The sequence below is a fragment of the Budorcas taxicolor genome, chromosome 8, assembly GCF_023091745.1.
Source record: "Budorcas taxicolor isolate Tak-1 chromosome 8, Takin1.1, whole genome shotgun sequence".
Classification (NCBI taxonomy): Eukaryota; Metazoa; Chordata; class Mammalia; order Artiodactyla; family Bovidae; genus Budorcas; species Budorcas taxicolor.
The window spans coordinates 4,132,884-4,154,619 of NC_068917.1; the positions used below are offsets into that span (position 1 = coordinate 4,132,884).

The 21,736-nt window shown below is 50.1% G+C and overlaps 1 protein-coding gene across 4 annotated transcripts in view; it reads left to right on the forward strand.

Annotated features, from left to right (window-relative positions):
- Positions 1-21,736, forward strand: part of PALLD (palladin, cytoskeletal associated protein) — a 377,075-nt gene that overhangs the window by 195,819 nt on the left and 159,520 nt on the right. For all 4 annotated transcript variants that reach the window (XM_052645047.1, XM_052645048.1, XM_052645049.1 and 1 more), the window contains exons 9-10: positions 1,156-1,275; positions 3,733-4,042. In XM_052645047.1, the coding sequence (XP_052501007.1) occupies positions 1,156-1,275; positions 3,733-4,042 (430 nt within the window). The remainder of the gene's footprint in view (positions 1-1,155; positions 1,276-3,732; positions 4,043-21,736) is intronic.

The following is a 21,736-nucleotide window of genomic DNA, read 5'->3' on the forward strand; positions in this document are numbered from 1 at the left end:
CTCCCCAAATGACAATGCGTATTATGCATACATTGATTAACTAGGAATAGCTACTACACTCTACATTAAGCTTCTTTTCAGCGAAACCACCGACAGTTCTTTATGACGCAGCAGTCACCCTAAGTCACCAGGCAGTGCCCGAAGCATAGTGCGTATCTTGTCACAACCATAGATGGTCATGAGAATGAAGTCTGGAGCCCGACTTGGTTCAAATTCTGATTTTGCTGCTCATGAACTGCGTGACTTTGGGTAAATCAGTTAGCCTTGCCGTGCTTCAGCTTTCCTATCTGTAAAACAGGTTAATCATAGGAAATGTAACTTGCAGGGTTGGCATGAGGGTTAAATCTAAACTCATGTCTGTTCAGTGCTAATAGTGGTGCCTGGTGCTGGAGAAGGGCTTCTGTAACTTAACTGTTGTGATGGTTACCAGCATCGACCCTCATGACAACCCTGTGATGGATGATTTATGAGTCATGGTCCATACAAGACCCAGAAGGTACATTCTCTTACTGTCTCCATCTTTAGGTGAGAGGTGAACCAGAGTCACAAAGGCACCACGTGGCAAGACCCTCATTCGTGCCCTGGTCTCTGGTCCCAGAGTCTGTGCTTCTCACCCCACAGAAGACAGCCACGCTGTGTAACAGTAGCTTCTAGAGTAACTGTCTTCAGTCAAACATTTCCCCGTTATGTTCTCTTTTCCCCATTGTTAGCTTCTTAGAGAAGCTTGATGTCCCCAGTAAGGGCTTCAGTTGAGCAGCTCTTTTGCTATTGAGAAATTTCATGAGCATCAGCCAGACTAGGCAGGGCTGGCGTCGCCCACGTACCGAGCGTACAGGCACACGCTTTGCAAACCTCCTGTGTGCTCATCGCAGTGCCCTCACGAGGAGCACATTATCCCTGTTTTATAGGCGAAGAAGCCAAGACTGATGAAGACAGAGCTTAGCCACAATCACCAAGAATCTGTCTGACTCCAGAGCTTTGCCACCAGGTTGAACAGCTAAATTAACTGTCAAGAGATTGCACTGTGAATACTTCGTAAAGTGACCCCATGATAACTGCTACCAAATTTGCTTGGGTTAGAAGTCAGAAGTCTGGCTTCTTAGGAGCAACCCTGTGGGTGCCCTCTGATGAGTGACTCGGTTCTCTTCCTTCCAGAGGAGATCTGCACCCTGGTTATCGCAGAGACATTCCCCGAGGACGCTGGCATCTTCACGTGCTCGGCCAGCAATGATTACGGCTCAGCAGCCAGCACTGCCCAGCTGGTGGTCACCTCAGGTACGCCAGGTCCCCACTGCAGAAAGGACCGCCCAGAGGACCGCCCAGCCTCCAGGAGTCATGCTAAGAATCCGTGCTTCATCACAAAACAGCAGGCTGGGGTGGGGGGTACTGGGAGGCCGGGACGGCGGGCTTCTGGGGACGGGGGTTGGGCAGTGGGAAACAAGAGCTGAAAACACAGGGTGATGATAGTGTGGTGAGAGAACACACGTAGGCAGCTATTTCGGGTGTGTGTTCTCTGTCTTGGGAACAATGGAGCTGGCTGCCCACGTCCTCCTGCCTACCGGCATGACGCAGGGATTGGGAGGCACCAGGGCGAGTCAGTCACTGTTTAACCCTGCTCAGTAGACCCAGAGAAGCAGCAGAGATCGTAGAAACCAGATTTCACTGGGAGCTGAGTCCTACCAAACACTCAAGCAGTGTGTTTTATTGTTCAAACCAACCTCTGAGAATGTCGGGGCATTTTTGTAAACTCAGAAACTTAGCACTTAGGGAAAGCGTGAAACCATTCTTTTCCTCGGTTTCTTTGACCTTTAGTTAACTGTTTTCTGGGGCTTCCCTCATGGCTCAGTAGTAAAGAAGCTGCCTGCAATGCAGGAGACATGGGTTTAATCCCTGACTGGAAAGATTCCCTGGGGAAGGGAATTACAACCCACTCCAGTATTCATGCCTGGAGAATTCCATGAATAGACGAGCCTGGTGGGCTACAGTCCATGGGGTCACAAAAGAGTCAAACATGAGTATTCTGCTATTATTAACTAGCCTTAGTTGGATTTTATGGCGATATTTCTGTTGTTTATTTTACAACGGTTATAAAATACCTCTTTGACCAAGGCGGCACCTAGCACCGCGGTCAGGAGGTAGTCATCAGCTGGAGGTGGACTCAACAATGCTCTGGAAGTTTCAAAGGGATTTCTCTGGAAGCCAGCAAGCTGGTTGGTAGGGGGCGGCAGAGACACAGACAAACCAGTTTAGGGCGGTGGGAGGGATTCCTGATTCTTCATCCTCAGTAAGAAAGGAGCTGTAAAGTTCTCCTTCACAGGGCTCTGCCGGCAGGACTGAGGACTCTGTTAACAGGAGGCTCCAGGGTTGTGATCGGAGCCACAGAGAGGGCCCAGTATTTGATTTGGGGTTGAAGATGGTCCCAGCGAACGGCCCCAGCACAGGTGCAGTGCTCTGACCATGAAGCCAAAGCTCCGCTCCACGTCTGTGTGACTGAGATTAGCAAGTAGTATTTCCCATTTTTCTCAGGGGTAAACCTACTCTCGGCCAAACGTGATCAAGAGCTGTTTTCAAGCTTTCTGCTCAGCCCAGGGAGCATCCTCAGGACACTGCAGAAGCCCTGCTGGGTGGGGCACAGGGTCCTCGGAAGACACACCCTTGTGTCAGGATGCTCTCCGTTCTCCACTGAGAGTAATGAGCAGTGTGTTCTGCACTGAGTCACAGCTGCAGCGGTCCTCTGAATGGGAAATAATTCCCTATGAGGTCGTAAGACATTTCCCCAAGAGCCTCGCTTGGCTTTAGGACAGATGAGTGAAGAAGTGAGTTCCCACTGCTCAGCACAGAGAACCTCTGTAGCCTGAGCTAAGCTCAGCGAAGCACAGGTAGGGTGTTCTGGGCTGAAACAGACAGGACGAAGTGGCGTCCGTTGACAGTGTTTGTGTGGTCTTTTTCTTTTTTAAATTTATTTAAAGTGAAGTTGCTCAGTCCCACTCTTTGCGACCCCATGGACTGTAGCCTACCAGGCTCCTCAGTCCATGGAATTTTCCAGGCAAGAGTACTGGAGTGGGTTGCCATTTCCTTCTCCAGAGGGATTTTCCCGACCCAGGGGTCGAACCCGGGTCTCCGCATTGCAGGCAGACGCTTTACCATATGAGCCACCAGGGAAGCCCAGATTTATCTAATTGGAGGATAATTGCTTTACAGTATTGTGGTGGTTTTTGCCATACACTGACCTGAATCAGCCACTGGTGCACATGTGTCCCCCCAATCCTGAACCGCCTCCCACCTCCGTCCCCACCCTATCCCCCAGGGTTGTCCCAGTGCATCAGCTTTGAGTGCCCTGCTTCACGCATCAAACTGGCACTGGTCATCTATTTTCCATATGATAATATACATGTTTCAATGCTATTCTCTCAAATCATCCCACACTTGCCTTTTCTCACAGAGTCCGAGTCTGTTCTTTACATCTCTGTCTCTTTTGCTGCCTTGCATATACGATCGTCATTACCAGTAATCTGTTGCCATCTTTTTTTAGCTCCTGTTTGAAATTTGTTAATAACCTGGTAACTGGGGTCCCACTTGTGAGCCACCTGGGAGATGAAGTCCAGCCTGCCCCGCCCCGCCCCCGCCCCCTCCGGCACTGTCCCGCAGCAGCCCCCGCCCGGGCTCCAGGCTGTGGGTGGGGTGGGAAGGGGCTGGCCCCTCTCACCGAGTCCCCTCCTCTCCCTCCTTCAGCCAGCACAGACACCTGCGGCTACGACTCGGCAGGAGAGTCCGGCAGTGGCCACTTCCCGCTGCCCTCTCCCCTATGGGAGGCGAGCCCCTTCGAGCTGGTGGCGCAGAAGCCGGCAGACGCCCCTCCCGAGAGCGGCCCCGAGTCGGGGCTGAGCTCTGCTTCCGACAGGGAAGCCACCCGTGTGCACCCTACGCGCGGAGTGAACGGAGTGGTGAACGGCCGAGCCGACGGCGGCACCGCTCTCCCCAGCCCGTCCGCCCTGCTGTCCCCCGTGAAGGAGCCCCCGCCTCTGCTCGCCAAGCCCAAGCTGTGAGTACCCCTGCCGCACGTCCACGGTCCGGCCTCTGCCAGGGGCCCAGGGGCCAGACCTTCCCCCGGGCAAGGCCTCCTGCAGGCAGGTGTCCCGGCTGTGTGACCTTGCTACTCAATGGGGCCTCTGAAATGTAAAAAACACCCCAAAGCAGAGAAATACGTGAGAGGCTTGGTTCAACCTGCCTTTTGCTAAAAACCATAGCTGGTTTCAGCTGCGAAGGTGTCCTGCCCGGGGCAGAGGTGTCTTCAGAAGGTGGGGAAGGGCCTGCTGAGAGCTGGCCTGTGAAAATCACTGCCACTGTCTTAAGTGAAGGAGTCGGTGAGGAAACCTGACTAAGCACAGAGCCTGTGGCTGAAGATGGAGGTTCCAGGTGTGGCAGGCTGCTGGAGGGGTGGAGAGAGGGTGCCTCTCCCAGCCCAAGCCGCTGGGTGCAGGGTTCCACGAAAGGCATGCTTCCACCCACACCACCTTCCTGCTTGGTTCCCACTGTTAAAAAAGGATGGTGACGCGTGTATGCGCGGTTTGCACTGGTGCCACCGGGGAGGGTGGTGGTGAACCCGTTAGAGTGTCAGTTAAAGGATCCCTCAGAGCAGAGAGGAGCTGAGTCCCTGCCCTGACGGAGGTCAGCGGGAGTCCTATCACTGAGGCCGTGTTTCCGTGAGGATGGACTCCGCAGGGCCTGTGCTCCCCTCGCTGTCTGGCGGAGGGGTGTGCTGTGGGGCTGGAAGGCAGTCTCAGGACAGGAGTGACTGCTTCCTCCCCCTGCCTGTGGCTCATTGTGGGAACAGGCTAGTTTTCAGATTAGGATGGCATCTTACATTCATTCATCACTTTATTGTTTATTGGGCAGTTTTGTGGGCATTATTAGACCACTCAAATAACAAATCAGCCAGAGGAGTGCCTGAGTCAACAGATGGGCAGGCACTTCGGTGAAAGGAAACTTCTGCACTGCCCTGCATGGCAGCTTCAGAACTTGCTTTTATTATCTTTGACAATGAACACCTCAGGCTTCCTCCTGTATCTGCCGGGCACGTTGTGTGGGCTGTGGGCTTCTCAGTTGTGTACAGTAGCATGTTCCTCACCTAGACAAAGCCCCCCTGAGATGCGAGACAGGTCTCAGCAGCTCAGAGAGGCCATCTGAAGAGAGGCTTATGCCCCTGTAGCTCCAGCCCACTGAATTAATTGCCTCTGCCGTCTGCTTTTAGCTTTGCACCTAGAGTGTGTATTTGCAGTGCTTTGGATGAAGCAAGGGACCAGCCCTCCTAGGGCAGACAGGGAAGATGTCCACTGAGAAGACCTGCTGGCTCTTGAGTATAAATCACAGGAGAGCAAACAGAAGGAGCTGCTCACAGGCCTCACAGCCTCCATATCTCAGGGGTTTCAGCAGCTCTTCAGCTCTGACTCAACTGTGTGGGGGGATGTCTATAAAAGATGGACGGAACACTTCTGTGGTTATTAAGAGCTACTTGAATGGCTCGGGCACAAGTTTGCAGACTGACATCATGATCTGCTTGCTAGTCAGGTGTTCAGTTTAAAGTCAAGTCCAGGGAAGGTGGATTTCAGTGTCTAAATTCCCTTCATGAGGAAATTGAGGGAAACTTGGTAGCTTAGAAGTCACATCGCTGGTAGCAGGTTTTGTCCTGCTTTCTGTTTTCAAATCTTTGTGTGTAAGTGTATCCTTAGAGCATCCATTCATGATGTCCATGTTGTATGAGTACCTTCCAGTTACTGCAGAGGAAATAATAGGTGATTGACCCTTCCAACATATTTATCAATTTTTAAATTTTCTTAGGAATTTTAGCACTTTTTAAAATTTTGTTTTCATCACAAAGCGAGTGCATGCTTGAAGTGGCAGGTCAAACAATACAGAAGTGGTTGAGGGGACCAGTGCCAAGGTCTGGTATGAGGCCTTCCACCCCTTTCTCTGTTATCTGAGAAGGTTGGCTCATTGTTTTGAAGGTTGTATCCATTGATAGGAATGCCGCTGAATGATATCTATAGATAATGTGGAATGATGTCCAGGGTGTCAGTGATTAATGTAACCACTATAAAATTCTTACAATAAGTAAAATTCTTATACATGTCTGTTTCTTTTCATACTTTGGGAAAAAGTGAAATTTTGCATCTTATGATTAGCAGTGGAAAAACTGGTCCACTTGAATCTTTTTTCATCAACCCATGACTTTACTCCTTTTCATAGAAAAGGAGAGGCTTATATTTGGGGGGTGGGTAGGGAACTTTATGGCATACCATTCATCTGAATCATTTGTAACCAAAAAAATAGGGAACAATTAGGAGGGACTGAAAATAGTAGGAATTTAAATATTTACTCTTATTAAGTGAATCTGAAAAGGGTATTTTATTTGTTAGAGTCCTGAAAAGTGTCATTGTTAGAAGGAAAATCTCTTTGTATTTTTCCTCTCAAATAGCTCAGTAGCAATCATGAGAGGGGGGAAAAAAAACTAAAATGAAAAGATAGGAATGTCCTGAACGCCTTTCTGCAGCAAGATTCTAGAACAGAAACCCCCAGCATGGGTCTTGCCGCCCTCCCAGCCCCTGGCTGCGGTCTGCCTCTGCCCTGAGGGTGGACCCCGGCCCAGGGCTGTGGGCTCCCACGTTCACTCCCAAGGAGATGTCCTTGGCTCAGACTCTGCCCCTCCGGTGTGAGTTCCCTGGGGTTGAGCATGGCCGTTTAGTGAGTTCCAGGTGCCCACACACCGCACCATAGACCAGAGGGCACTTTCACTGCACCCAGGGAAGCCGTGAGAGGGTCCGAGAGTCTCCGTGTCTGACACGCAGCGTCGTCCCTCGCAGTGCACAGGAGAGAAGTGAAGTGCGGCTGAAATCATAGTGTTTATCAGAGCGAGAGAGGAGGGAAGGAAGGTAAACCAGTTTGTGAGCTGCTTGTCATGGTATCGTCCTTGTTCAGGGCCCACCGAATAAGTCTACAAATGCTGCCTGAAGAGGCAAGATAAATACACCACTCGGTTTGTTCATGGGAAACAAAATCCTGTCTCTTTATTCTTGCTGAAAAGCAGTCCCTGAAAGACACAGGCGTGTGGCACCTCCAGGGACAAACCTGGGGCGACCTCGGGGTCACACTGAGCAGGCGGCAGTGGAGAGCACAGAGAAGCAGGTCCTGTCCGCTCACCAAGCGCACCTCCTGCACCAGGCCCAGAGGCGTGGAAGGAGCGGATGCCGCCGTCAGACCCTGTTACTTCCTGCTTCTTTGATGGTCTTCCTCTTGTGTGGAAGGAGCCGATGAGGCATCCGAGAGGCGAGAGGCGAGGAGAGGACGGGAAGCCGGGGCACGTCCCTGTGCTGGACGCAGGACCGCTCAACGGGGAGACGGTGCACGCTTGTGAGCCGAGCGCGGGTCCTCCCCCCGCCTCAGAGCCCCCACCTGTGTCTGTGCATGGCGGCGTGACCCTGCAGCGCTCCCTGCTCGGTCACCTGCCCGAGGTGTGGCCGGAGCTTCCTCTGCTTCTCACTGCCCCGCCCTGGCCCCTGCAGGAAGCAGTGTCAGGATTCCTACCTGAAACAGCCAGATGGCTTCTCAGATGGGCTGCTCCTCGGACCCTTGCGTCCTCCTCCTTGCTCTCGCTCCCACCCTGAGAGCCCCAGTTCTTCCTGCAGCGCTTGTCTTAAAACGGGACAGGCCTATAAATGCACTGCTGCTACTGTGTCGCCTGGTCCAGTTCTGGGCTGACATCCGCATGATGAGGAGCAGTGGGGAGAGCAGACAGGAGGAGGAGGGCAGCCTGGACCCTCTCATCAGAGGGTCAGCTGAGCCGGATCTGCCCTGCCTGGAAGCTCCCCATGGTCCCCATCCCACTCCTAGACACGAAATTGGGGCGTGGGCTCCCCTTGCCTGGAGGGCTCACTCCCTGGCATGTCTTTGGGCTGCAGATGGCTGGCTGCCCCTTTGTTCCCTGTCACCACCTGCCCTGCGGCGTCCCCAGCTGTCCCCACTAACCACACTCTTTGCTGTCCCCACCACGGAGCTACTTCTGATCTCTGCTCACTTGCCTGCAGGCTGGTTTGGGTGATGTTTCTCCCATGGGGATGCTTCTTACCGCGGAAGACCTCGCTGTCTTCTCACTGCCTTTTTGCTGGGTCCTCGGTCAGGGCCTGACAAACCGTAAATGCACAGAATTATTTTGAATGAATGAAAGAAGAACAGACCCACAAAGAGCAAGAAGTCTCTCCTGTTTAGAGTGACCTCATTCCTTGGGGTTACTTCTGACCCAGGTACGCTATAAGGTCCCTACTCTCTGTCCCCACCAACCAGAGTTTTCTCATTTGACAGTACTTCCCACTGACCCGCTTGCCCTAGAAGTTGAGTGAATATGAAGGATCAAATTAAAATCCCACTGATGGAGTTACAGTAGAGAAGTACCCAGACATCCAGGGTACTTGATTTGGGAGCCTTTTCACTTCCTCATTTCTTCTGTGTCACCTTTTATGAATATCTTACTTTACAATGCTATAGAGAACATGAGATGTGTGGAAAAGCGAGGGATCCTTGCACCCTGCCGCCTGCTGGCTGGAGGGCAGGCACACTGCTGCTTCAAGGTGCGTGTTCTTGACGGGTCAGCGCCGTCTGATGCGGACGTCTGCTTACCTTCCAGGGCTGCTGGCTGCTCCTCCCCATCCTGTTTACGTGGGACACGGCCCAGGCCCCAGGTGCAGCCCCGTCAGAACGCTGGAAGTCTTCCTTCCTTTCACCTTTGCTGGCTGGGGTTCAGGATCTCACTCTTGAGTTCTGTCACTCTGCCTGTTTGGCTTTAAAACACAAATGGTCTCCTAGGTTCTATCCTAGGTTAAGCCTTACCTGCTAGGTCTGAACACACAGAACAAAGAGAAAATGAGGAAGGCAGTTGGGGGCAAAGTAAGGAACAAAGGTCAAAGAGAGCCCTCTCCCAGTAGGTATGATGAAGTCCTTAAAGATACAGAAATGTCCTAAAAGAAGCTTGAGTCCGTCTTGTGTCTAAAATAGAGTTGGAAGTATTCGCTGATAACACTACGTATATTTGGAAGTAGTTCTCAGCCATCCAGAAGAATGCTTTGTGTTCATCTTAAATATTAGGTGCTTTCCGTGAACGAGTGCGTGATGATGCAATGTCTCTCCAGTGAATCCATCTCATCTTGTCTAAGTGCATATGAGGGCCCCTTGAGTGATCACAAAGTGAGCTAGAAAACGTAGTCCCTGCTGCTGCTGCTGCTGCTGCTGCTGCTGCGTCGCTTCAGCCGTGTCCGACTGTGTGACCCCATAGATGGCAGCCCACCAGGCTCCCCCGTCCCTGGGATTCTCCAGGCAAGAACACTGGAGTGGGCTGCCATTTCCTCCTTCTCCAATGCATGAAAGTAAAAAGGGAAGGTGAAGTCGCTCAGTTGTGGCCGACTCTTAGCGACCCCATAGACTTCAGCCTACCAGGCTCCTCCGTCCATGGGATTTTCCAGGCAGGAGGACTGGAGCGGGGTGCCATTGCCCTCTCCCCCTGCTGGCTCGAGACCTTTTATTTTTAAAGAGGCAGACCTGGCTCAGAGGAAAGACGGAGCCATGTATGAACCACGTGCCCGGAGACAGTGCTGTGAATCTGGTGTCCAAATAGTAACAAAAGTGCTGAGCGAAAGCTACTAGAGGAACTCATGTAGGAGCTGAATACTAATTTTGTGAAAGAAAAAGAAGTACTCTTTTAACAAACTAAATGTGTGTTGTGTGGGACTCTCTGGCAGTCCCGCCGTTAGGACCCGTGTTTTCACGGCTGAGGGCACTTTTAGTCCTTAGTCAGGGCGCTAAGATCCTGTAGGTCACACAGCTTAGCCAAAAAAATAAGTAAAAGTTCCTACTGTGTGTTAGAAGGAAATACAGCAGATGTTACCAGGAGCTGTCAGGGAGGTGGGCTGCTGAGCACATGATGTTTTCTTGTTCACTTGATTTCCCAACTGATTTTTCAATAATATGAGTTCCTTTATGCTTACAAGTGTTATTTTAAAAGAAAGAAGCCCTGGGACTTTCCTGGTGGTCCAGTGGTTAAGACTCCACGCTTCTGATGCAGGGGCCCAGGTTCTGTCCCTGACTGGGGAGCTGAGATCCCGCATGCCTTGTGGCATGACCAGAGAACAAACAAAACAGAGACAGTTTTTTTTTTTATCCAATTTAAAAAATTCGTTAACAAAATAAGCCCTTTTGAAGCCTGTCTCTGCCGTCCTCCACCCTCTGTACAGCCTCAGCTCAGTCACCTGGGCTGATCAGCTCTGAGCACAGCTGGAGTCAGGAGGCTGCGGCCCGTGAGCTCCCACCCCACCCCCTGGCCCCGAGCCCGCCTCTCCTCCCAGACGCCAGGGGCTCCTGGACTCCCCGTGGGCTGTGACCGCCTCCTGGGAGCCCTCCCTGGAGAACACCCTGTGTTCCAGACAGACTCCGATCCTCACTCACTGTCTGTGCGCCTCTCCTCTGAACCAACCACACCCCCTTCCTCCAAAGGCGTGTCTCAGGCGTTGGGATAAAAGTGACAGGAGTCAGACATTTCCATGTTAAAGCCCAGATGAGCCAGATATTTTACAGATCAGCCTTGAGAGGCCAGTCCACACGGGGCCTCGCCCAGAAAGTAGGCTGCGCCTTCCGGCTCAGAAGCGCTGGGGAAGGAAAAGAGACACGGAAGGGAAGACTGAGGTTCCGAGTCAGACAACAATACTGCCAGCAGAGGAAGAGGGGCTGTGGCGAATGGGGTGAATAAGAGCCTGCAAGGCTGAGGCCAGCGACGAGAGAGGTCAGGGAGTCCAGGATCGGACTTGTGTGCCTTGTGGAAATGGGGAGAACCCATTGGGATTGGACACTGGCCCACGGTGCCCCCAGGGAGCCTGGTCTCAGGACTCGGTGACAGCCGTGGTCTGCCCTCCAAGGTGAACACTGCGTCAAGGCTTTCTCCTTGGCTGGCACCACTGGCCGGGCCCTTGCTGGGCCAGAAAGGGAAGCAGGTGAAGCCGGATTGAGGCTTGAGGGGAAAAGAGGTAGGAGTCAAGGGAATGGACACTGAGGATGAAGACGACTCAGGAGGGGAGATGGGAGAACAGGGAGGTGGGGGAGCAAGCGAAGGGGGAGAGGATGCTGAACATTCGAAACCTCAAGACAGAGGAAGTTGCAAGCAGCTGAGACATTCCAGGGATGTCTGAGTGTCCAGTTGAGGTGCAGGACAGGATGTCACGGCATGGAGAAGGTGGTCAGGGAGTCCAAAGGGGACACTTTTCTGTGTCTGACTCTGTGACCCCATGGACTGTAGCCTGCCAGGCTCCTCTGTCCATGGGATTCTCCAGGCAAGAATACTGGAGTGGGTTGCCATGCCCTCCTCCAGGGGATCTTCCCAACCCAGGGATCAAACCCAGGTCTTCCGCAACGCAAGTGGATTCTTTACCAGCTGAGCCCACAAGGGAAGCCCAAGAATACTGAAGTGGGTAGCTTATCCCTTCTTCAAGGGATCTTCCCAACCCAGGAATCAAACCAGGGTCTCCTGCATTGCAGGCAGATTCTTCACCAGCTGAGCCTCCAGGGAAGCCCAAAGTGGACACTTTAGAGGAACGTTTACATGGATGATGGCCAGGGGAATCAGTGAAGCTGTCAGCAGAGTGAGGACCTGGCCAGGGCTGGCGTCAAGCTGGGGAGAGGGGTGCTGGGCAGGCGCAGAGACCTTGAAGAGAGGCGGCCACCCGGGGGGATCAGCACTGTCCTCGGAGTGGACCAGGAAGTCCAGGACCACACGAGACCACTCTGGACCACGTGATCCAGAGAGGATCACAGCAGATTTTCTAACATTCTCAAGACTTCAGTAACGTGCGTCAGTACAGAAGCATTTCCAGTGACACTGTTCGAGGAGGCGGGGTGTTGTGTGGGAATAAGGACCCCACAGATAACCCTGCAGAGGGGGCTCTGTGGGACCAGAGCAGGGGGGCCGGGAGGAGAGGCAGGGCCAGGCTGCCTCGAGGGAGGGGAAGGGCAGGACCGTCAGGCGCCCGGGGTCACCTGCTGGGGTTTCACGCCCAGCGACCCAGGCACAGTGTTAGTACTGAGAAGCAGATGACCATCTCCAGTCCAGTTCACACTTGTTTTTTCGTCGCTTCTCATTTTATTTCCATCGTAGCAGTGTGTTCGTTCTGTGGTTACCCACCTCTTCCATCCAGGGAAGACTGTGAGCGGGTTTTTATTGCACAAACCTCTTTCCTAGATTTTGATACCGTAAGACAGTCATTCTCAGCTAGTGAGTCTCTAACCCATCGGTATTGAATTTCAGTTTGTGTCTACAACTTTTACTACTAGAGAATTTATTTCTGTCTGCTGCAACAGACCAACATTGGGTTGCCAATTTTGTTTCTGGTTTTTTCTTATTTTTTTTTTTACCATCCATTTCTTTTTTTCTGTGACCATGTAGATCCTTCACTGAACGGAATTCATCACCTAATGGTGAAAATATTAGTCACAGGGAGCTTTATTTGAGTTAATTCCTCTTACATATGTAACAGCAGACTGCTCATTTTCTCAGCAAACCTAGGGATGACTGTTTCCTTACTTAAGTTATGATTACACAAGCCTCGTGGAGAGCGCTGGAATGGATGTTGGTTTTTGAAAACTTTTTCCATATGTGGCAGGGAACTGGATATTCTTTCATTTGGTTTTAAGAATAAGGTCCTTATTAAACGAGTTGGATAAAACACGTAGATTTTCATGAGACACGTTGGCTGGATAACCGTGTGTAAATTGACACACAAGTTTGCTCCCTTCTTCAAAAGGAAGCTATGAATTAATTGTAGTCAGGACCTGCAGCTTTGCTGTGCGAGGTTCCCATCTTCTGACCCTGGGTGTGGAGGTCACACGAGGGTGACGTGGGTGCCTCCTGTGATCAAGGCTGTGGGAAGGATATGTATTGACTCTGAAGGTTTTTGATGATGCTCAAAAGCCTTTGTAAACAAAAGCGTTCAGTTAGTGTCTCTGCCTCTCGCGTCTCTCCCCCATCTTCACTCAGAAACCCTGGAATGTGCCTGTTGTATGCCCTGCTTCGGTTCTCAGCGTCCCGTGGGTCCCCCTTGTATGTCTGTGAGGCCGAGGGTGTATCTTTGCAGATGGTCTTTGTGACTCCAGCCGCCTGGTATGAAGCTAGTGACACCGTGGATTCACTAGCATACTCTCCAAGTATTTTCCCTTCTCTCTGCATGTTGGGAACCACAAAGAGTAGGTCCAGTTCACTGGTGTGCTTTTTTATCTCAGAAGATTTTATAAATCGGTCACATATGGGTAATTATGTGGCTCGGCTATCATTGCAAACTTTTCTGCTTTGCTAGTAATAGCCATTAAATGTGAAGGTTGTGAAAGATTTCTGGAAAGACCACAAATATTTCCTCGTCCTTGTTTCTCTCTTCATTGGAAAATAGTTGCCATGCCATCTGGTTTCTGGGATGTATCATTGTGTGCAGTACTGTCTGCAGCAAGAAAAACAAATGCCGTCAAACACGGCCTGAGTACCGTGTGGTACCCTGAAAGGTCTCCTGCCATTTCTAACTTGGACTTTGGAGCTTGGCCCTCTGGACAGTTTGGCCCGGGGGGAAGCCTCCTTCTGGGAGACTGTGTTTATCGTCTGATTCCCTCCTCTCCTTCACGAAGCTGTTGTTTCCTTTGAGCAGCGTCCTTTACAGCCAGTGTGCAGTATGTCACACTCAGAGGAGAGGGTTCCACAGTGAGGCCTTCTAGAGAAACAGCAGGGATTTCACATCATGTGTTCTCATTATCCTGCATTTAAGAACTGTATTTGGTCTCGTCCTTACTGTGACAGTCTGACACTACACAGCTGTCTTGCTGGAGAGAAAGATAACGAAGAAATTTTAATTTTTACCAAAAATGGCATACGGAAGTTTCTAGAAGCAGTGAGATGGCCCCTGTCCGTGTGTTACTTGAGAAGTTGATTTCCGCCAAGGGCTACTGCCCCCGTGGTCACTGTGTGTCACCCACGGGGAAACGACGAGGCTTTCTCCTGCACGTAATGACAGGTCAAAGACCACTCGCACACAGTCCGTAGGAAGCAGTGTAAGTAAGCTGGAATTCTCCCACAGTCGTGAGTGGGTGGAGTGAGGGGGGACCGGCTCTGCAGTGCCGCCTTCGTTCTGGAGGAGGAGGGCGCCTCGGAAACGGGAGCCCTGGAGCTGGGGCCGCCTGCCCGTCTGCCCTTGCTCCGCATCCGGGCCTGCAGCTCTCAGCCTCTCCTCCTACCTGAGCGCCTGGCAGCGTGCAGGCAGGCTGGTGATGAGCTAGACGCCACCCAGATGTAGACTGGGCCTCAGACCTAGAGCTGGATTTGGGTGGAACCCTGTGGCTGAGGGGGTCCAGACAGACAACAGGCATCGCGGACAGGCCCCAACTGGGCCTGTTTGGGGAAGCCGTCCCGCCAGGCTGTCTCTGTGTCGTGGGTTTGGGTGGGAGGTTGGCCTGAGCTGAATGGCCTTTTGCTTAAGAGCTTGACCTCTGGAAAAGGACCAGAAGTCACTCCAACACTGTGAGTATCCATAGGTGATAAATTAACATTTTGAATTCCTCTGTCTCCCAGATCCTTCCTAGCCTGCAGCGTACACTCCACAGGGTCTTGTTCAGTCATGCAGTTACCCAGCTGTGTCCGACTCTGTGACCCCATGAACTGTAGTGCGCCTAGCTTCCCTGTCCTTCACCATCTCCTGGAGCTTACTCAGATTCATGTCCATTGAGTCAGTGATGCCATCCAGTGGTCTCATCCTCTGTCATCCCCTTCTCCTCCTGCCCTCAATCTTTCCCAGCACCAGAGTCTTTTCTAATGAGTCAGCTCTTCGCATCAGGTGGCCAAAGTATTGGAGCTTCAGCTTCAGCATCAGTCCTTCCAATGAATATTCAGGACTGATTTCCTTTAGGATGGACTGGTTTGATCTCCTTATAGTCCAAGAGACTCTCAAGAGCTTTCTCCAATACCACAGTTCAAAAGCATCAATTCTTTGGTGCTCAGCCTTCCTTATGATCCAACTCCACAGAGTCTAAAACTAATTTAGGGTTATATGAGAAAATAACTGAGTTCCTCTAGCTCGCTGCATCCCACTTGGTTGTGAGCAATCTCTCATTTACTCTGGATTTATTCCCAGGTTGAGTCATTTTCCCCCAGTGTCAAATTTCCCCTGTGATCTACTTTCACATGAAATTTATAGACAACAACTTTTTTGATCTTTTTTTATTAATTTTTTTCCTTGAGCAATAATTGTCATGGAACACCATATTAGTTAAGATGTGCAGTGTGTTTCCTATATATGTGAACATTGTGAAACAGTCACTGCAATAAGTCCTTTAATACCCATCACTGTGAGGAGGACACTGGAGACCTACTCTCTTAGCAGCTTGGAAATATACAGCACAGCATGGTTAACTGCGGCCAACATGTGGTCCATTACATCCCCGACTTAGTTATCTTACACCTGGAAGTGTGTAGCTTTTGATCCCTCTTCACCCATTTCACTTACCCCTCACCACCTCCAGACTCTGGCAACCATCAATCTAATCTCTGTATCTATGAGTTCCAGGTTTTTGGGTTTTGTGATTTTCTTTTAAAGATTCCACACAAAGATGAGGTCACGTAGTACAGGTTCAGTCTCACTCAGTCTGTCATGCACCATACTGCCCTCAAGGTCCATCCATGTTGTCAAAAAGAGCAGAGTTGCCTTCTTTTTATGGCTGAATATTGTGTGTGTGTGTGTGTGTGTGTGTGTGTGTGTGTGTGTGTGTGTGTGTGTAGAAGCGCGGGAGGGAGGGGGACACCCTCCTGTCTTTACCATTCGTCCATTGATGGATGCTTAGGCTGAATCCATGTCTCGGCTGCTGTGAATGGAGCTATAGCAAACATGGGGTGCAGCTGTCTCTTCAAAATAGCCATTTCATTTCCTGAAGATAAATGTCCAGAAGTATAATCACTGGCCCAGAGAGTAGCTCTGTTTCTAAGTTCTGTGAACTCTCCCTACTGTTCTCCATGGTGGCTGCACCAACTTACCTTCCCACCGACAGTGTAGGAGGGTTCCATTCCCTCCGCACCCTCTCCAGCATTTATCAGTTACAGACTTTGAGATGATGGCCATTCTGACAGATGTGAGTGGATACCTCCTTGCAGTTTTGATTTGCATTTCTCTGATGATTAGTGATACTGAGCATCTTTTCAGGTGTCTGTTGGCCATCTGTGTATCTTCCTTAGAAAAATGTCTGTTCAGGTCCTCTACCCATTTTTAATCAGGCTGTTCATTTTTTTTTTTTTCCTGCTGTTAAGTCCTGTGAGGTGTTTGTATAGTTTGGGTATTAACCCTTTATTGGTCATATAATTTACAAATATTTTCTCTGTTTTGGTGGGTTGCCTTTTTTATTTTTGTCGATGGTTGCCTGTGGTGTGAGCATGTCTTGTTCTAAGAAACAATCTATTCATGTATGGCCCATGTTGACTTGACTGTGTAGTCAGAACACTGTCTCAGGTGAAACAGGATTATTGTGGAGATTACAGGAGGGAAAAACCACTCTATGCAGTCATAACCTGAGAGTCTCCGTCATGGGCTGGACACTCCCCCCCGCCGACAAAGGCGCATGGTGGGTGGATGTTTATCCTTATGGGAGCAGTGACTGTTGTCCTGCATGAAGAGTAAGTAGACACGTTGCAGATTTTTCCTCTGAAAATGCTTAATTGCTGCTACTTATACAACCTGGATGTGTCACACGGATGTAACATTTCAAAGTAAGGAGTTGCGTGAGTCACAGGGAAACTGTTTCTGCACCTTTGTGCAGGTGCAGAAGGCCAGTCTGATGGAGGCGTGTCTGTGACACGGTGCTCAGGCTCACCCAGTCTATTTCCCGTCCTGGTCCTGGCCTTCTTTTCACGATGAACTATCTGTAGCCTCGTCGGGTCTTGTTGAGACCACCAGGGCAGCTAGTCAGCACCTTCTAAACAGTGTTGCTGCTTTTTCTTTTTTAACTGAGCAAGTTCTGTTTTAACAGTGTTTTCTTCGTTTCTGCTGCGCAACAGAGCCACTCGGTTACACATGTATGTGCACATTGTTTTTCGCATCCTTTTCCATCATGGCGCATCACAGGATGCTGACTGTAGTCCCCTGTGCCACCATTCTGTTTGTAATGGTTTGCATCTGCCAGCCCCAACCCCCACTCCATCCCTCCCTCCTCCTCGGCAACCACAAGTCTCTTCTCTGTGTCTGTGAGTCTGTTTCTGTTTCATAGATAAGGTCATTTGCATCATATTTTAGATTCTACATATATGGTATTTGCCATTCTCTGACTTCACTTAGTACGGTAATATCTAGCAGTGGCCCATTGCTACGGATGGCATTATTCCATCCCTTTTCATGGCTGGGTAATATTCCATTGTGTATATGTACCGCACCTTCTTTATCTGTTCATCTGTTGATGGACATCTAGGTTGTTTCCTTGTCCTGGCTATTGTGAAAACTGCTGCAGTGAACATTGGGGTGCATTAAACGTTGCATTTCTTGTGTTATTTTCCTGCCGTGGAAGTATCTGAAATGCAGGTGTGTCCCCTGGCGGTCCCCGCATTCTCTTCTCCGTTCTTGACCAACTGCTCTGTGGCTCAGGGCACAGCTGTTCCTCCTGACTCCCCTTCACTGTCATCTTTGCGGTGCCTTCCCCTCTTTCTTTTCTTGGTTCCTGGCTCCTAAATGCCCAGTGTTTCATTTTTTCATTTTCCTCTCTCATATGCCAGAAGCACACACCCTCCAGTAGCTTTCAAAGAAAGCATAAAGGACCAGTGGCTTCTAGAACCAGACATGGAACAACAGAGTGGTTCCAAATTGGGAGAAGAGTACGTGAAGGCTGTATATCATCATCCAGCGTATTTAACTTATTTAACATCATACGAAATGCCAGGCTGGATGAAGTGCAATCTGGAATCAAGATTGCCAGGAGAAATATCGATAACCTCAGATATGCAGATGACACCACCCTTATGGCAGAAGTGAAGAGAAACTAAAGAGGCTCTTGATGAAGGTGAAACAGGAGAGTGAAAAATTTGGCTTAAAGCTCAACGTTCAGAAAACGAAGATCATGGCATCCGGTCCCATCACTTCACGGGAGAAAAATGGAAACAGTGACAGATTTTCTTTTCTTGAGCTCCAAATTCAATGTGGATGGTGACTATAACCAAATAAAAGATAATTGCTCCTTGGAAAGAAAATTGTGACAAACCTAGATAATGTATTAAAAAGCAGAGATTGCACTTTGCCAACAAAGGTCCATAGAGTCAAAGGTATGGTTTTTCCTGTAGTCATGGACGGATGTGAGAGTTGGACCATAAAGAAGGCTGAGTGCCAGAGAATTGATGCTTTGCAACTGTGGTGCTAGAGAAGACTCTTGAGAGTCCCTTGGACTGCAAGGAGATCAAACCAGTCAATTCTAAAGGAAATCAACCCTGAATATTCATTGGAAGGACTAATGCTGACGCTGAAGCTCTAATACTTTGACCACCTGTTGCAAAGAGCTGACTTATTAGAAAAGACCTTGATGCTGGGAAAGCTTGAGGGCAGGAGGAAGACGGGGCAAAAGACAATGAGATGGTTGGATGGCATCACTGACTCAATGGACATGAGTTTGAGCAAACTCTGGGAGAGGGTGAAGGACAGGGAAGCCTGGCATGCTCAGTCCATGGGGTCGCAAAGAATTGGACAGAAAATGACCCTGGTTGTCTGAAACTGTTTTTATTGTATCCTCACACTGATTTGGCAGTTTGGCTGGGTCTGCAGGGACAGATAGGCTTTTCCTAGCAGTTCTGAGGAACTCGCTTCAGAGTCTTCCAGTCTCCAGCGCTGGCATGGAGGAGCCCAGGGCCAGTCTGCTTTCTGGGCTGCTGTGTGTGACCAGCTATTGTTTCATTCTACAAACCTGTCAGATCTCATCTCTGATCCTGGTGCTCTGAGATTTCCTCAGTGATGCACAGTATTTTTCCAGCCTTATACAGGATATTTAGGTAGGATAGTTACAGTTTGAAAATTCATTCTGCAAATTTCTTCCTATCACTTTTTGCTTCCTCTCCAGTCTCTCAGTCCTCTCTTGCCAAAACTTGTATTATCCTGATGTTTAGAACTGCTGCATTAGGCCTGAGGTTCTGATTTTCTGTGTTTTTCTTGCCTATTTTCATTGTACTTTCTGTAGATCTCTTCACCTTTGTCTCCCAAACCTTTCGCTGGATTTGTCATTTCTGCAGTCCTACTTTCATTTCCCAAGTCTTCTTTCTCATTCTCTAGATTTTCTGTGGCATCCTGCTCTGTGTCAGGGATGACATCGTGCCCTGTATCTCTCTGCAGCTATTAATCGTTGGATGTTTTTATTGGGGTGGGGGTGACTGTCATTATTTTTGTTACTTAGCTGTCCTCCACCATTTTTGGCATTTTCTCTATTCCCTCAAGTTTGTTTCTTTCTTGCTTGCTTTTTTGTATCCACTTGCCCTGAATTCTGTGTCTGACGTTTTCCTTAAATATCTCATGATCACTGACTGGAAACTGGTTGGCTGCGGCTTGCTGGCGGGTAGCGGTCCCCCGAGTGTTTGGCAAGGACCCCAAATGCCAGGGTCTACAGCCTTTCCTCGTAGGTTGCTCAGTTTCTCCAAAAGAAGAAGGGTTCATTTCCTTCCCTGTCCAAGACTGGACCAGCAGGGACTGCTTGGCAGACATCTGGAGGCTGGGGGAGAGGGGGCTGGCCTCAACCCTAGGTGGACACACCCACCTGATTCCTGCTTATCTTCAGCCCCTTCCCTCTGCTGGGCCAGGTGTCACTGGGTCTCACTGTTCCCACAGTGGAAGCCTCCTGGCTCAAGAACAGGAGGAGGCGTGGCTGAGGCTCCAGGAATGGGTGGAGCTGGTCTCCCAGGAACCCCCAGGCTACCCTCTGCTCCGCCGTCCCCCGCCTTCGGAGGAGGCTAGTGGCCAGGCCTTCAGCTGCTCAGGGAGCGCCCTTCCTGTTGGTGTCAGCTCCTGGGGGCACCTGGTTGCCACCCTATTGTCCTGGAAGTCAGTGAGGCTTCCTTCACTCGTATCCCAGTGAAACCGCAGTGGTTCTCTCTCCCTCCCTCCCCTCTAACACCCCTGATCTAAGAAAGAAACACAAATAGAATGCATCCGTTGAGTCCACCACGTTTTAGTAAAAGCCCATTTGTGACTTCGGACCTTGTTGTTAAAGGGACGCTGTTTCCAGTCTCAGGAAGCAGTGTAGACTGAGGAGAGCCCCTACTGCAGACCAGATGACCTTGAACGAGCCTCTCACGCCCCAGCCCAGTTCCTCCTCGTGTCAAGGGCGTGTCGGTGTGCCTGCTTCATGGGACTGTGGTCTTGGTGACAATGTGCTGGCGCAGAGTGGAGCCACAGGGCGGGCACCCAGCTGGTGCTGCCTACCTTTGTTGGCATTAATTTCATTAAGGCAGTGTGGACAAAGACTCTTTTGTTCCTTGACTACACATAGAGAAAGTTTCTGAAATAACCAACTTGCAAACCTTGCAAAATACAAGTGAATTTTTCCTAGGTTATGTTCCCTCCCACCCCTCCACCCAGGCTTCACCTTGAAAATGTAGTGAGGAAAAAAAAAAAAGGAAAGAAAATGTAGTGAGGAAAAAAATTTGATGGAAAAATCACTGACCGATTAGGAGTTCTGGTTTTCATTCAAGTCCCCTAGAGTTCCTGAAAATTACATGTGTGAACTTTTGTATGCTGAATATCAGAAATGAGGGGAGTAGGGACTTTCCTGGCAGTCCAGTGTTCAGGATCTGCCCTTTCACTGCAGGGGGCACGGGTTCAGTCTCTGGCTGGGAAACTAAGATCCCCCTGCTGCATAGCACAACCAAAAAAGAGAGAGAGAGAGAGAGATGGGTGGGGCGGGGACACTTATGCTTACATAAGGCTGCAGAATGTTGACAGTCTGTTCTCTGGGGCAGGCTCAGCACTGTAGCCAGGCCGGAAACACTGCTCACAGACCACAGGGGACCCTCAAAGCCCTGTAATAACCAACTGATCTGTCATGAAGGAGAAATTTCTAAATTCGCCAAGGCCTGTCTGCATCTCCTCCCATGACAAACAACTCTGGAAACTTGGGGCAGCCCAGGACCCCTGTCCGTGTCTGCAGCCCAGGACAGACCCTCTTCCACAGGGAGTTTCTGCAGAGCTCTCACTGCTCAGCTCTCTTGTAGCCCCTTCCCTCTCTTGTTTCCATGTAGGTGAGTGACTTAGATTCAGTGCCAGGTGGTGAATAACCGGAAGAGCAAGTGTAGCAATGGTGCAGAGGAGCCGTGAGTCATGAGGGAGAGAGGAGACGTAACGTGTGTTGCTGGGGTTGAGCCCAGAACAACCTGAGCTGATGTAGGGCAAGCTGGTAGCCTTTTATTGGAGAAAGCCGGTTGCTGCCCACCCAGTCCAGAAATTCAGGGTCTGTTGGAAATGATATTTAGGGTCAGGGAGCATAATCAGAAATTTCAGAAAAGTGTAGGATGTTTACAAATGTCTCCAAAAGTAACCTGAGCTCAAAGCGCAATTCTTCCCTTTTCTGACCTTAAAATAATGCCATTCTTAGTCAAACCAAGGTTATCTGAGGGCAAATCAAAGTGTAGAACACGATTCATCAGAAACATTAAAATACACGTGAT